The sequence below is a fragment of the Lepidochelys olivacea genome, assembly GCF_965140295.1.
Source record: "Lepidochelys olivacea isolate rLepOli2 genome assembly, chromosome: 21".
Classification (NCBI taxonomy): Eukaryota; Metazoa; Chordata; order Testudines; family Cheloniidae; genus Lepidochelys; species Lepidochelys olivacea.
Genome location: NC_140431.1, coordinates 12,430,218 through 12,446,913, shown reverse-complemented (window position 1 = coordinate 12,446,913; position 16,696 = coordinate 12,430,218). Strand labels below are relative to the sequence as shown.

General features: G+C 44.2%; 1 protein-coding gene across 4 annotated transcripts in view; it reads left to right on the top strand.

Moving 5' to 3' along the window:
* The window catches only part of KCTD20 (potassium channel tetramerization domain containing 20), a 43,613-nt gene extending 31,484 nt beyond the window's left edge, over positions 1 to 12,129 (top strand). For 3 of the 4 annotated variants that reach the window (XM_084611202.1, XM_084611201.1, XM_084611200.1), the window contains 7 exons: positions 1,552 to 1,754; positions 3,215 to 3,488; positions 4,294 to 4,396; positions 4,846 to 4,966; positions 6,877 to 7,074; positions 8,913 to 9,023; positions 9,313 to 12,129. In XM_084611202.1, coding sequence (XP_084467328.1) covers positions 1,598 to 1,754; positions 3,215 to 3,488; positions 4,294 to 4,396; positions 4,846 to 4,966; positions 6,877 to 7,074; positions 8,913 to 9,023; positions 9,313 to 9,605 — 1,257 coding nt within the window. In that variant the 5' untranslated portion in view covers positions 1,552 to 1,597 and the 3' untranslated portion in view covers positions 9,606 to 12,129. The remainder of the gene's footprint in view (positions 1 to 1,551; positions 1,755 to 3,214; positions 3,489 to 4,293; positions 4,397 to 4,845; positions 4,967 to 6,876; positions 7,075 to 8,912; positions 9,024 to 9,312) is intronic. The other variant, XM_084611203.1, reaches the window with a different exon arrangement.
* Positions 12,130 to 16,696: the final 4,567 nt, after the last annotated feature.

The following is a 16,696-nucleotide window of genomic DNA, read 5'->3' as shown; positions in this document are numbered from 1 at the left end:
CGGTGATAATGCAGGAACACTCTATGCAATATGGTTATCGGGATAGTTACTGTATGATTGTATTGGGTGGTTTAATATACAGCAGCACTGGGTTAAATCAACAGAGTTGGGAAACCAAGAGGAAGGCAACACAGTGGTTTGAGATAAGACATCTCCTGGCAAACATTTCCAAGTGGCCTGAGCTATTAACTTTGAAGATCATACCTTCTGGGCTCCAGCCAGGTTACAAAGCTTGTTTTGCCAGTGCTGGGAACCAGCAGATGAAAAAGACTATAAACAGTTAAAAGGACTCTGTCCAGCAGTCAGTCAGTTTTTTGAGGGCTCTTTGGGGGACAGACTGACACACTGGGGGAGCTGTCTGAGGAAGTTAGGCCTTCTAGGTCCCCTTCGGGGAGGATGGTAACCCTATAGGTAAGATAGACGTGTATAGACCATTTATTGTTTTTCTCTTGTTTTTATGCTTTGTTCATGTAATTAAGATTAAACAATACTTTGGTTTAAGAAGGCTCTCTGATTACTATTTATCACTGGTCACAGACTCCTAAAGGGAAGAACTGCAAGTGCCAAACCCATTTGGACCTGCTGGCTTAGCATGGTTGATACCCACGGTGCTGGGGCCCAGGCTAAGAGTGGGAGAATTGCATGTCTCCACCCCAGGAGAGGAATGTCATGAGGCTGGTACCCAACAGGTGCACTCAGAGACCAGAGAGATCACCGAGACACACCTAGCCTTGTGACCATGAGACAGGGTTTTAGTAGAAAGAGTGGAGAGGAAAGGCTGGATTATTAACATGTTTTAGATGAAGAAGCGACAGGGTTTAGGTATTGCATCTTAGGGTTGGAAGACCTCATGTGCAAGAAGGTTCAAGAGGAAAGCAGGGATAAGATGGCGCTACACAAATACTGGGAGAAAATCGCGTGAAGGCGGGGGAGAACCTCTTCAACACTGAACAAAAATGTAATTTCACTAACTCTTCAGAGAGTAGCTACTGAAGGAACCTCTAGGGGACACTGTGCTCAGAGGAGGGAGGGTGTCTGGCTGTTAGGAGGGAGGGTTTGTTTGAGACTTGCCATCAGTGAATCCCCAATGGCCCTCCCTTTTCTTTCCTTGGAACCCCATTGTTGTCCCTGGTGACTGCAGTCAGGTAAGCAGGAAGCTCTCTACCTTCTGGTGCTTGGCAGGGATGGGATATGAAAGGACTGCAGAGGTGAGAGGGAGCAGGCGTGAGGTGGGAGTTGGGACCCTTGCTGAGGGTCAGAAAGGTTCATCTAAAAATGGCAAGTTTAGTTTAGATGTAGGACAAGCTTCCTAATGTTCTACAACAGATCATCTGCCAGGGAAAGTCACTGAGACATCGGTGAGCCGTTCAAAATGAGATTAGATAAAACTCTCCATGGATTAGAGGAGGTAATATAAACTTGATCTGAAGTCGCTGGAAAAACACCCATTGACCTGAATGGGCTTTGGATCCAGCCCTAGGTAGAGGGAGTTGAACTCAATGACCTGTGAGGTCTCTTCCAACCCTACTAGCCTGTGATCCTCTCTTATAGGACCTCTCTAAGGACCAGCAGTCGGTTTGCTTTACAGAGGTCCAGCATGAATATTAACTGTGCCAGTGGGACTGACCAGTCAAGAAATCAAGAGTCCAGTCACTCTGCAGAAAATATAACTCCTCCAATCCATGATCCAGAAGAAGATAGCCTGGCCCTAGGCAGCCAAACCCCTAGCATTTCTTCAGTGCCCAGGAATGATGGTAAGGAGGATGGACACATTTACTTTGTAACAACACGTAACTAAGGGAGACATGGTTTCAAAGGTCCTTTGATTCCTGGGGAAGTGTTTCCCAGGATACTGAAGGACACGTTTTTAGCCGAGCGTCGAAATGACCTGCACTTGTGAGTGTACAGAATTGAATGTGCACCTACGTGTGCCCTTACTTAGTTATTTGCACTTGCAAAATCTGTGTTAATCCTGTCAGTATGAAAGATGCAGGTTCGGTCTGGGATAGTGTTGTCTTGGAAAGATTATCATGTCTCTTTCCCAAGCAGCCAGGAGGAAATCCACTGAAGCAGGCCTCAGTCTTTATCAGCCTATTCCTGGTTGTCATGTACTTGCCCGCTGCATATATAATTCATGTTAAAAGCTGTTTCTCAGTTAATATTTATCAAGTAATGGCCATTATCCAGTGAGATGTCGTGTCCTCATCGCCAAACTTGACTTCAGTGGGAATGGAGGGCACTCGGTATCTCACAAAATCAGGCCAATTCTTTGTTTGCACCCAAATATTTGTTACTAATGGCACATGACAGGCCCTATATATTTATACCCAAATTTCTGAGCTCTAATGATTTATTGCTTCAGTGAAACCCTTATTAAATGACGGCTGTGTCTCGGAAAGAAAATAACATGTGTGTATTTAATATCTCAGTTTAGACGCAGCTCTCAATTAAAACCAGTTATTAGTCAGACCTATTCTATATCGTTCTTAAAGAAGCCACCCTTGTTTCAAACTTGCCCTTGCAGGGCCGGGCCAGGGTCATGTAGGATTACTTGGAAGCAATGGTATGAGGGCCCTTTTACACTCCACAAAATTATAACTTTTATATCCACTTTAAACCCCAAATCCACCGAGAGGGCCCCTGTAATTGCGGAGTTCACTTGTGCCAACAGCTGGCCTTGTTTAGTTCGCTGGACCTTTCCCACACATACCACAGGGGAAGGTAATTAAATGAAACCAGCACAAGAGGCTGCCCTTAATACTGTGCATCCTGTCTCAAGTGACATCTCCAAAGTATCCTCAAACGTCCAGAAATAAGAGTATGATTCTGTTCCATCTTCAGTTATTTGAGCGGTTGCTTAAGACAGGTATTAGTGTATTTTCTCTCAGCCTCATTTGAATCTTTATGCTCCCATTTTATCCACTTAAACATCCACATTAAGCGGAGTTCCCTAGAACTGTACAGAAGTTTGGATCTGAACCTAGATCAGACATCAGGCGGAGCTGTAGTGTGGCGTTACATAATATAATGTCCTGCAAAATGCTATTCCATATATTGACATCCATTTTCAACTCGGATTGTTGATGTCGGTCAGCAGCTCTTCCTTCTTGCATGACCCAAAGCTTTTCTATTTAACTATTGGGTTTTAATATGAACTGAGCTTATCCAGCAAATAGTGTTTCATTCTCACAATATTTGTTTGTGTTGGCTTTAGATACCGAATTCAGATGCGCTTCCCGCCCAGCAACTCCCCAGTTCAGTAACATGTTACCCACCCCTGGAGATACAGCTGGCACGAATTCCAAAGCTGGGAATAAAAGACATCTAGACCATTTTATTGCTCAAGAACGAAATGCAAGCAGCGCTATGGGCTCCCCCAGTAGTTCACAATCCCAGGCCCCGGAGAAAGTGACTCTTGTTGTAGATGGCACTCGGTTTGTTGTGAATCCGCAAATTTTCACTGCTCATCCTGACACCATGCTGGGAAGGTAGGTGATTTCAGTAACTTTAAAGATGTTTAAAATGGGAAAAACGCTTTCCGAAAGGGACGAGAACGTGAGATCTCATAAGCTAAGCAGGATCAGACTGGTTCAGCACTTGGCTGGGAGACCTTGTAGAGTGGAGCCAGCAAGAGGGCAATTGATGATTCAGTAGTTAGTGCTCCCCGCTCTGAGTCCGTACTGAATCGGCAGTGAGTATGGCAGTAGGAGACACCGTGCACTGGCTCACTTCAATCCCTGCCTTTCTGCTATTTGTCATGTCATTCACTCCTCCCCATCCCTTTAACAGAAACCCAGTCCTGCTCTGAGTAATTGAGAGGCTTAGTCCCCCAGCTGTCCCAGGAGCCTCCTGGAGATCCCTTCCAACCCTGTATGACAAACTTTATTATGCAGATAAGTGACCTGATCGTAAACTCACTAGCTTGATTACGACTAGCCAAAGTATATATACTCATTGCCACTCCGCCATTCTTTTTCCCCCTCAAGCTGGACCTCAGTGGGAGGGCGTTTGTAGCCAAGAACCATTTATCTGACCCAAGGTTGAATGCCAGCCTTCACAGAACAGTGACTGCTACTTCTTCCGTACAGTGGAATGGTTCAGTTATGGACACAGAACTCTGCTACAGCGGGCCTGTTTGAGATCGATGCTTTCTTTTATTGGGACTTTACGAGATTTGCATTTGGGCCTTCAACTGTATTAGAACTCGTTTGGATTGTTTTTAATGTCAGTGCACCATCTGGTCCACATTATGAATGTATTAAATATATTTGTGTATGTGTTTTTATCTTCCAGAATGTTTGGAGCAGGTAGAGAATATAACTTCACTCGGCCAAACGAAAAGGGAGAATATGAAATTGCGGAAGGAATTAGCTCCACTGTATTTCACACAGTGCTGGTGCGGGCATGTTTTTAGCTATGAAAACGGTTGCTCATTGTGTTTGCAAAGCTGTGCTTCCTTCAAAACAGCCGCATGCCCTTTCAAATTTACGTTCCAGAACTCTTTTGCATTCGGATTATAAATCTTCATCTCCTCTTTTTTTACGTGCCTCAATCTGCCATCTCTGAATTTGTCTTGCCACTTCTTTTCCCTCCCTTTATACCGTTTCAGTTTCTGAACTCTGCCCTCAGTCGCCCCATTTCTGCATACATTAATTGCATGAATAATTCCTCTGTTGCACGGCAAAGCTGCTTTGTCTTTTTTTGCTAGCTAACAAAGTTCTGCGTGACTGTCTTCCCGCAGAACGATAAGCTAATTAACAACAATATTTCCAGGTTATCCTGAGTTTTTGTTTTGTTTTTTTTTTTAAAGAAACATCATCTTCCTCCTTTACAATTTATTTACAGGACTATTACAAAACTGGAATCATTCACTGCCCCGATGGAATTTCTATCCCTGATCTCAGAGATGCGTGCGATTACCTCTGCATCAACTTTGATTTCCACACAATCAAGTGTCAAGACCTAAGTAAGTAGGGGGAGAGGAAATTAGCTAGAAGTTAGGGCTTGATCCTGCAGGGTGCTGCGCACTGTGGCCCCAATCCAGCAAAGCATTTAATCGTGTGCTTTACTTTAAGCAGTTTTGTCCCATTGACTTCATTGGCACTACTTGCGCTTAAAACTAAGCGTGTGCTTAAGGGCGTTGCTGGACCAGGGCCAGAGTGCTCCGCATCTTGCAAGATCCAAGCTCTTGCTCTTCACGTTGTGTGTGATTGCAAATAATTGCAAGAATTTAAATACTTGGAGGGCTATTTCTGGTTATGATGCTGTGATGAGGTAATATTTTTGTGACCCCTGTGTGGGCCTCAGTTTCCCTTATGCATTGTGTCGTTCATGGGAGGAGGACAGTTTGCTCTCACAGCAGGTATGAATGATGCCTAGCTGTCTGAGCCGGAATGAGTCATTGAAAAGGACTGGCTGGGGCTGACCCCATATCTAGGGTGAATCTGAGAAGACAATAGCCGATCCAATCACCAGGACAGTGACCCCTAGGCCAGGTCTACATGAGGCAGTTTGCAACCCAGGGTTGCCACGTAAGGTCACTCGTGTAGCTGCTCTAAGCTGACAGGAGAGAGCTCTCCCGTCGCCGTGGCCCTATGCACGCTACCCACTGATGCAGGTGAAACTTACATCGCTCAGCAACATAAACCACGAGAGACATAAGTTTGGCTGGCATAAGTGGTAGTGTAGCCATGGCTCTAGCTCTGGGCTAACCGGAATGGGCTATGCTTTAACCTTCAGCTCTCTGTGGTAACCTAAAGACTTCCTGTGCTGTGTTCCAATTAACTAACAAACCCAACTGTTGAGTGTCACTCCAAGTGCTTGCTGAGGTGCATTAATCCCTGAAGAGCATACAAGTCTCTGCCAGCTGGACTCGCTGTGAAACAGGAGTGCTGGTGCCCCAGAGGTTCAGTCTAAGGAGGGGGTTGAGATAGCATTGACCTACCCTGTGCAGGAAGAGTGAGACCCCTTGGGATCTGGCAGGCAAACTGAAGGGGTTCCTCCTACAGACTGTTCGAAACCTGGGGTGTCTACCGCTGATCCCGTGGATCTGTGAGAGATGCATACATTTAAATTCACTGTAAGAATTCATAATTCTCGATTATGATTTTACTATATTGATTGGGTCTGGGCTCTTTTTTAAAAAAAAATCGTTCCTTGTAATGGCAATAAAATTAAATCATATTTGTATTCTGTTTTTGCTATTGCCAGCATTATGATCTGGGAGGTGGACTAGAGATATTGTTGGTATGAATGTGTGTTTTTAAGGTGGTTGTCAAAGGTGCCCAGGGCCTTGGGATGGGTTCTCGTTTGTTGTAGATTTAATTGCAACGATCAATAAAACACTGGGATGTATGTTACATGAAAGAGAGATGGTTAAAGGGAGTGGGAGTTGGAACTTATGGGCTCTCCCGGTGACTGAGTTTGGGCAAGCCAGTGAGTCCATGCTTGGGTGCTTAACTCTATCTACAGGTGGCCTGAGTAAACACTGCTGCTATTGAGGTTAGAGATCTGTGCATGCTTAGCACCTCTGAAGATCAGGCCACCCTTATTTAGGGGCCTAATTATAAATGTACAGTAGGAGCCTTGTTTTGAACCATTTGGCCTCTTTTTCCTATCCTCAGTTTCCCATCTGTAAAATGGGAATAACACTTTTCTTACTGGGAGGTTATGAGGCTTTGTTCATTCATGTTTATAAAGTGCTTTGAGCTCATCAGATTGAGTGCTACAGAAAGGCAAGTGGTGGTTTTAAAACCATCTTAAGGAGTCATACCCCCAGAAATGTGTGTCCTACTTCAGCTTGACATCAGTTTGGTATAAAATGCAGTGGCAGATCAGTAATGCTTACTTATTTGTACTTGACTGATCTCCTTTTAGGTGCTTTGTTGCACGAACTCTCTAATGATGGCGCACACAAGCAGTTCGATAACTACCTGGAAGAGCTTATACTGCCCATAATGGTGGGTAGCGCCAAGAAAGGAGAACGCGAATGCCACATTGTAGTATTAACAGATGAAGACACAGTGGACTGGGACGAAGACCATCCACCTCCAATGGGAGAGGAATACTCACAAAGTAAGAACTGAGAATTGTATTGTAAAATCATTTGTTGAATGGGGTGACAGCTTCCAGTGACTGGCTCTCTCAGATCCTGGGCAAGGACATTTCCTTGTATTGAAAAGATAATGGCTTGATATTTACAGAGGTCTTGAGCACCTGTATCTCCCATTGGAGTTGTGTGGGTAGTCAACACTTGGGAAGACCAGACCCTAGATGTTTATTTCAGAATGCTTGATTCACTCAAATTATTCTGATGAGATTTCATTAGTGGGGGAACAGGTTACCATGGAGTGAGAGATTTAATCAAAATCTTGTAAAAATATTTATTTAAAGCACAATGTTCTCATTAATATCAGCATGGCTAAGTGTTTAGTGATGACAGGGTCAGGTAGAACGTTTCTGTACAAGCCATATGGCAGAGCTTGATTCTACCCTTTTGCTATCAGCGTCTGTAGGAGTTCTGTTAACATATACAAAGCCGAATATCCCAATGAAGATCGGTTGTTTTGCTCTGCTGTTAGATTTCTGGCTTCAAACAAACTTTCATAGTGGAGCAAACCTTAAAAAATGAGAACGTTTATAGAAAATAGTATTTTTCCTCCGCTTTTGTTAGTGGACCCAATCCTTCCTTCACTCAAGATTCGTATTGATATTAATGGGAGCTTTGACTGCAGGATTGCTCTCATAAATATTGGCATTGGAATAAGAGTGTCCTTTCGTACTAGCTTGTCTTCTCCTGGAACCCCCTCCTTGCAGGTGCTGAGGACCCTTCCACCTCCTAGGATCAGGCTTCTTCTGCTTAATCCCACAGAAAACAATCTTATTTCTATGGCATTATAGCCTGATAGAAGGGAGCTGGCAGTGTGGTCTCAGATTTAGAATAATGACTTGAGAACAAGGAGCAGTCTCAGTTAAGAGCTGTAATGTAGAAAAGGGAAATAATCTGCATCATAAAGAAGAACATTCTAGTCAGCAATACTAAGGAAAGGGTAATTATAAGGTAAATGGATCTAAGTTTAAAGGAAGCTATTGTGTATCTGACTGTTTTCCCTAGTGTGGGGACAAAGTCCCTCTTCAGTGATGGAAGTTGCATCGTCCTTACTTATGCATTGCTTGAGATAAGGAACAAAACATTCATATTTCCCAGTTGCAGCTTCCTGGATAGAGAGGACAGACAAGACTTGTTCCATTTACCAGCACTAAAAAATGGCAAATGATCAGTGATATCCAACACCCTATAGTTACAGGGAGAGAAAGCAGTCACCAACCAACCATGTTTTAAAATGCAATGGGTTGTTTTTAGATGCACTGCTACACCCTAGATTGCATTGATCCCTAATGCAAGAAGATGCTACTTACATAAGTCTCAGGGACAGATTCATTAGAGAAGATGCAATGTTTACGGGGTTTGCAAAATGACTAACACTGTGAGGATAGAACTAGTGAAAAGATAAGAGAAAACACATTAACTTGCACCCTTTTCTTAATTTGCCTTGCCTGTAAAAACTCCTTCTGCACTGTCCCCCAAAGAGTGAGTTGTATTCATTTTACCCAGCCACCGAATGGTAGATTGGAAACAGCAAAGTGGTAAAGTCATGTAACTTGCACCAGACTCCTTTTTACCTACCCTGTAACTTGTATCACCACTACCAAGGAATTTAGGCCCTTCCACTGCCTGCTGATAGGGTTTTAGAACTACTTTTAATACCTAAGGCTGACTTTTCCAGCACCCAGACTGCGAAGGGCTGCCCACAGGCATCGCAGGGTAAAATATCGCAGCTGATACCCATTAGCCAAATGCTAGATGGAGATGCAGGTCTTGTTGTGACTAATGAATCACTTTGTTTCTCAAGTTCTTTACAGTTCCAAGCTGTACAGATTCTTCAAGTACATTGAGAACCGTGATGTTGCAAAAACCGTCTTAAAGGAGCGTGGGCTGAAAAATATTCGAATTGGCATTGAAGGTAAATTTTATTTCCTAAACAACACAACAAACCTTAAATAAAAAGAGAGAACAATTGATTTGGACACCAGCACCACCGCTGCCAGTTTAAATACACTGTCGCTGTGGGAGCTGACAGAATCTGAAGCTCTGGGCTATAGTCCTAGTTCATTTTTACAGGGTCTAAATGTGGAATGAGAGCACCTTTCTACCTAGTGCATGAGGTGTTGTCCCAGCTGAACCCAGCATTCTTGCCGGGCCATAATGCATGCAAGGGCTGGATTGAGACTGACAGGCTGATTGTGTTTCAGGTTATCCCACCTGTAAAGAAAAGGTCAAGAGGAGATCCGGAGGCCGGTCAGAAGTTATCTACAACTATGTGCAACGGCCGTTCATCCAGATGTCTTGGGAAAAGGAAGAAGGAAAGAGCCGGCACGTTGACTTCCAGTGTGTTAGAAGCAAATCTCTAACAAACCTGGTGGCAGTAGGCGAGGATGTTTCAGAAGACCAGGAACTTCTGATGCATCATCCACCCCAGGTGGATGAACTTGATAGGTTAAACGCACCATTCTCACAAATAGTTCCTAACGATCTGCCGGATTAATACAGACTAAGGGGTCTGCGGGTTCCCACTAGGGCTCCTGTGTTGGGAAATTTCTCAGCATCATTTCATCCCGGGACACGCTCTCTTGCAAGGTGGTTTATCCTTGTAGTCGCTCTTATTATAGTGGAATATTTCAAGCATGTTAATAATGAGCTATGGTCCCTAAATCTAACGGTGCAGTTGCAAGCAGAGTCTCCTTGAAAAGGAAGGGCTGGAAGCTCTTCCCAGCTGGAGGTTTCCCCAGGTGCCTGTGCCCACGTGGATTGGTGGTGGTTGAGCTTTACCTAAACCTGTGAAAAGCAGAACAACTTGTTCAGCATGAGAAGGGGAATTCCATGAATATTAGCATCAAACGAGAACTGCATTAGACGCTTGCCTTCGTTTTAACGATAATCCCTCAGTTACAACTGGCACCGTGAGACAGATTCCATTTTTCCATCCAAGCACAGATGTGACACCGTTGTGTCAAGGAATCTGTGTGCACCACCAGTAGGCTTTGCATCTGGCACGTATACTACTGTACTCTAGAAGGGTGGAGCTAGTTTAACAAGTAGCATTCGGATGGTCGCAGGCTCCTTTACAATTCTGTGCAAGACAGAATCACCTCTTCATATTCAGGACAAGGTAGTGGTGTGGAATGAAAACAAATCTAGATAATATTTTACCAAATAAATCCGTCTGACAGCCTGTTAAATGCGTGAAACTGCTTTAGTGATGGCTCTTTACCCAAAGAACCACTGCTTCTTGCTGCACACGCATGCTAAGCCAGAGTGTCTCAGCTCAGCAATTTACCTTGGCAGAACCTGTAGGTAGTTTTTTCTTCCTCTTTTATAACTGCTGCAGCTATTTGCCCATGGGAGCACCCCACACCCATCCGATTGCAGATTTCAAGGCAGACTCCTTCCTTCCAGTTTGATTTGGGTAATTTTATTCTGTCAAAAAGGCAAAAAGAGAGAGAAGGGGGAAAGAATTTTAGCAGCATTTTATAGACACACACAGTAAGAACAGCTGTGTAAGGAAGTAAATCTACAGCTGAGAGAAAATATTTCTTGCTTCTCCTGACTTGTTTCAGGAGGGGGCGTTTGCGCTAAAGGCCCAGTTCAGACAGGATACGGGAATGTACTAGCCATGACCATGGTCAAAAAGAGTTACAGCTATTCCAGTCCAAAGAGTCTGAAATCCTCATTTTTTTGAAGGGGTGCAAAGGCTCAGTTCTGCCCCTCCAAATAACTACACCTGCAGTTAAAACTCATACCACTTACACATCTGCCTGCCTACAAAAACAGAGCCCAGCTTCTTAAAATCAGCCCCTAAAATAAGCATCCCCTTTCAGCATTTCCTCTTCTCCCCCCAAAGCATCGTTTGGTGAAAGCAAAGCATTTTTCCAAGCATATTTTCATTCTTTTCCCTCTGTCTGTTTACAGATTGTAAACTAGACTCTCTTGCTGCTAAAGGTATATTTGTATATTTTTTCACCATATTTAACTTGATAATAATAAGCACAAATTGTCTTATGAATATACAAACGCTGCTTTAGTTTAAAAAGAGACAAGCACTTGCTGATGTGTATCTAGTTTCTATTTGTATCAGTGCTTGACTATTGCTGAGGCCAAGTTCCCATATTTGCAGTGGCTCTTTCTTGAACAGCAAACAGATTTCCTCTCCTTACAAGTGCCTAAGGGAAGGAGATTTTCAAAACTGCCTACTGAAAGTCACTAGGCTGTGTGCTCCTAAATCCCTTTAAATGCTTTTGAAAAGCTCCTCCTAACTCTTTAGGGCAGGACAAAAGCGTGTCCTTAAGCATTTGCTGGCAGGTCAATAGACATTTTATGCAATCACTTGTGACTGTTAGAAAGAAATTAAAACTGTTAAATACTGGAAGACTTTACATGGCACGTGAGAAGAATCTGCCTCCTGGAAGGCCCAGTTGAGTCCTTTCCTCGGGGTGGAGGGAGGTGCTCACATGAGCAGACTTCATTAGGAGTACTCACCAGCATGATTGGGCTTACGGGTTGTACATTGTCTATTTATTGCTGAACCACCTTCAGTTTTAAGTAAATAGATATATACTGGAGAGCTGGTCTAGAATTTGAGTTTACATATTTCTGTACACACACACTGCCCTCAAACCCCATTGGAGCATCAGGGGTTGGGCACCTGAATGCTTTTCACAGGGTCAGACCCTTTTAGATTCAGTGGGTGTCGAGGGCACTCAGCACTTCATACAGTCAGGTCTTAGTGTGTTAGGGGTATGGAATACATCTAATTAAGAAAGGGTTTACATAAACCATTCAGTTCACCCACAATGATGTCCTTTACCATATCCCTTTTTCGAATGTTCTAAAGCAGATTCCACTGGAACATAGTTTAAAACTAAGTAAATGGTGACACTGAATGTCACCAACTGTTCAGGTACAAGATCAATTCGTTTCTTACGTTTTATATTTGGTTCAGTGTTACTCATGGTGTTTACAGGATCCTGCAGTTGTAAGGTTTCTTTTCTGTAATAAAGTGTTATAATTTACATGCAGCCTCTGTTTTCTCTAGTAAGCAGAAAAGGAATTTTGTCCATCAAGCCTGCAGATTCCCCTGATGTGCTTTCTGACAGTTCTGTTCCTTGCACTCAAGATCCCGCTCACCCTTTATACAGCCCTGAAGAGACTCCCCATTTTCCTCTGCTTTACCCTCAGAGCCCAATGTTGTAACCACTGTTGTCCTAGCCAAGGAAGATTGAATGAACTTATGAAGCCTGTAAGTGGAAGGCCAGAGCCTGTGAGGGTAACAAGAGGGGACCTTCCTTTGCTGCAGGGGCTACAGCTGCCCTTGCGCTGCCCAAGAGCTGGCAGACAAAGTTCAGTTCCTAGGTCCCGTGCAGCACTTACCCTTAGCAGCCAACCATTACTGTGCGGTCACATCTGTTTAAAGAGTTTCCCAGGCTAAGCTCTCAAGGAGCAGGGTTTTAGAGCCTTTTCAAAGAAAGGTCAGAGCAGTCACTGACCAGTGATGAAATCTCATCCTTTCCTGGCAGATTGAAGGGCTCGGACACAGCTGTTAAAATTCAACTTCCAATTTTGGAATTAATGCTGTTTGTTCATCTAGCACAAACGTTTGCAGGTGTCAGGCCCATGTCAATCTTTCATGCAATGGTAGGCTCAGTTGGCTATAACAAGTTACACAGTAAGATCCTAATGCACCAGCTTTAAACATCAGCCCATTTAATGCTGGTATAAGTGATGGCCAAGATTTTCAGAAAGGGCTAGTGATATCGGGGCTCTCAGTTCTTGGGGGCCCAACATGACAACTTAGAGTCCTGATTTTCAGAGTATAGGTCTTTGGCCCTTGGTTAAAGTGTCTGGTCAAGGGCTTTGGGTCAGAATGCCCCAGAGCCTTGCCTAAATTTGATTGCCGATTCAGCTTTCACAGCAGGCACGCTAGTTCCCTAAAGAGCTGTCCCTAACACCCCACAATCCAAACAGTGCAGCTCAGTTCCAACTGTACATACAACAGGGAGTGAAATGCAGGAGTGGCGCTCAGATGGTCTGACCCACTAAAGGAAAAGAAACTGAACTTCTGCATCTTTTCCCTCCGAACACCATACACCCTTTTTTCTAGCCCTAGATTCCTTCCTGGGAGATGTGGCAAAGTCTAACAAACAAGAACGGCAGTCCTGGTTGCCCCTGACCCTCCAGCTCCATGGGAATAGAGCCGAAGACCCAACCCTAGCATCCTAATAACAGGTGCAGCTCCTTCCCTGTGCGCACAGCAAGGGTTAAGTTCACATGCAAAAGATCATCTCTGCACACATTTCAGGGGTTACCACTTAGACCGTACTGGGATCAACACCCCATTGTGCTAGACACTGTACACACAACAGAGACAGCCCCTTACACAAAGCATTTATAGAGTATAAAACAAGGGGAGCAGGGAGTTGTCTAACCATTGTCAAGGCATCGTGCCAGCCTGTGGTTACTAAAAGGTTTCAAAACACTAGATCTAGACAGGTAGCAACACTCAACTTGTCTACAGCTGTTCTGTTGCTGTTAAGTGTAGCCTGGGGGGAAAATAAGGGTACTGCACAGTCGAGAAGGGGAGTTATTACAATGGAGTAGGATAGATTTTACTCACTCTTCAGCAGTTTCAGTGCTGTTGGCTGCCTCTTGTGTACAAGACTGTAACCGTTTGGCATAATCATCAGCCATTGCCCGAGATCCCTCTGGCTGGGTATGGTGGAGGCCAGCACTGAAGGCTGTTGGCTGCGTGGGGTAGCTCGAACAGTGCTTGGAAGGCTTGAGGGTCTTCATCTTCATGAGCAATAATTTCTGTCACTGTAAAACAAAAGCCCCATGAGTTCCACACAAATCCGATTCGTTGAATTTTCTTTTTAATTTGGGACAGGCAGGGGGAGGGAATGTGTGTTCATTCATTCCTAAGAGTGCCTTAGAACTTAAGATGGAACCAGGACCAGCTTCTGACCCAAACCTTGAGCTACAAAAGGCTACCTGAACAGTCCTCGTTTCTGTAGCCCCTTCTAGCTGAGGATCTCTAAGCACATTGAGTGAGCTCTCAGCACTGGATAGGGGCAGGTATCAGCCCACCGGAAGAGACACTGGATTGGGAAACAGGTGACCTGAATTCCGTCCATGCTCTGACATGGTGGGTGATCTAAGGGAGTCAAAGATATGCCCATGTATAGGTTCCTAGGCTGAAGAGCGAGCAGCTGCTTATCAAGTCGATGGCAATTATGGAAGCTTCCACAAAGAAGCAAGAGTCACAGCAAGTCCAGAGTTTAATTTTACCACTCGGTAATTTCAATAGTGGCAAAGCAGCCTGAGAAAGAGACCCACATTACTGCTACCCCTTGATAAATGCCACCAGGTTTCTGGGACTAGGAGTGATTTGTACAAATAAACAGGCAAATGTGGCCCTGAAGCCATCTTTAATTAGACCCAGTAAGAGCAGAGAATACCTACCATCACTTAGTAACCGCTCTGCATTTAAGCTGGCCCTCATGGGCTAAGAAGGTATTTTAAGTTCTAGATCATCTGTAAAAAAATTAAAAGAATCTAAAGCACAATTCTAAGTTAGCTCCAGTGACAATTCACCCACCTACTGCATTCTAGCTGATTGCAACTTGAGCTGGGGTTACAGCCTTTGTAAACAAACAGATCTTTAGGAATCCCAAGCCCTATTAAGTGGAATTACAGCTGTAAGTGATGATCAGATATTGGCCCAGGGCTGTGTGCTTTGGCAAGACTGATCCTGTGCTCAAAAGCAGACTGAACAAAAACTTGTGTTGAGGTCTGAACTGCCAGCTGGCTGTGGCAGGCCACAGTGTGGTAGGAAAGGAGTCTAATCTTCACTCACGCCACCAGAGCCTCCTTCAGGTCATCCCTCACTCCCTATTCCTGTCTCCACACAGCACATCAAACCACTTCTCGATACCCAGCCCCACCCAACAGCAACAATAAACCCTACACTTTCCCCTTACAGTAATAATAGGCCCCATCCTCAGCTGGTGTGAACTGACAGAGCTCCATTGAAGTCAGCAGAAGTATTCTGATTTACGCTGGCAATCTGGCCCAGAACCTTAACAAATCAGGATCATCACATGCTCCTCACCAAAGCAGCTTGTAACAATCCTCACTCAGGGTCTGGTTGGGGAGCATGGTCTAGTGCTCACAGCCACAACTCCTGACTGCCAAGGGGTTTGTGGAGAGGGGACCCCAGGCTTTCCCATTCCACCCAGGGAACTTTGGGCTACCAGTGGTCTGGCAACCAAGGCTGCTTAAGGGGGTCCTTTGTGGGCCTCTTCCCCTCTCCCCCCACATCATCTTAGTCCGAGACTTTCCCTGGTGGGGAAACCCAAACCACAATAAGAGGGGGTTACCAATGTCCAAGGTCCACAGGATACTTCCCTCGCTGGTTGTCTCTGGGGTTGCTCCTCTCTTCCCTTAGGCTTCCTCTGCTCAGCACTGCTGGATCTGTAGCCTGCAAAGCTGCTCACCTCCAGCTCTGCCACCCAAATGAGCTAATTCCCTGTCTTAATTCCTCCAGCAGATGGAGCATTTGCTGCAGGTGTGTGGGGGGCAGTAACTAAACCCAAATAATCCCTTAACCCCATGTTGCCCAGTGTGGGATTTGTACACCCCCATCACACAGCTACATGATCTCATGGTCATGTCTTTTGTCTTCCCATCAGCCTAGTACCAGGGTTTATTATAATCTCTTATGCTGAAAGACCATATTTCTTTCACCTGCAACATCTTATTCATTTGGGCAAAAGTAGAACGCACCTAAGGAAACAATCCTCAAGTCTATTTTAAAAAAAACCCAAGACACTTCCATCATCAAATCCAGAGTTGTTGTAGTCTAAGGGGCTAAAATGTCAAAGTCAATGTCTAAGCCAACGTGCCTAGGTGAAGGACCCTACTTTCAAAGTAATTGCTATTTTGCATATAAAAAAGTGTAAATATCAGCGAGAGACATTCCCCTTTGCAAAAACAAAACATAGCAGCAAATCTACAGTGACTGAAGAGGATTTATTTATTTACACAGCTCAGCAGAATGTAAAGATCATTCCATAAAAATAAATTGGGTTTCCCCTTGCTGAGACCCCAGCATCACACACAACAGATTTGCCAAATTTTACAATGTGCTTTAGTAACAGCATCATGTATTTACAGAACGCTTTTTCAACGGACAGTTTAAGGCAGAGTCAGGGCACAGTGATAGTAAGTGACACCTAAGTGCAGTTTTGTGCTAGGTAGAGTATGAAGAGAGGAACTGGCAGCATAATTTACGGTCACATCCATTAGGAAGGTTAAGATTAGAATTAGTTTCTCCTGCAGGTCTAGCTGGAAAAGAACCAGACCCACTCCTTGCAACCTTCACCAGTTTGCAGCTTTAAACAAAAAACCACAAGGAATTCCTAATTACCTCCATTTATCAGCTAATGAGAACATACACAAGCTGGTAACTTATTAACTTAATAAAAATGTTTGGCAAGCATATCTAGAAAAAAAGTACAAAAATCTTATTCTGATAGCAGTGAAGTGTGGATCCTGGAAATAATACACAGTACTGTTTTTCTA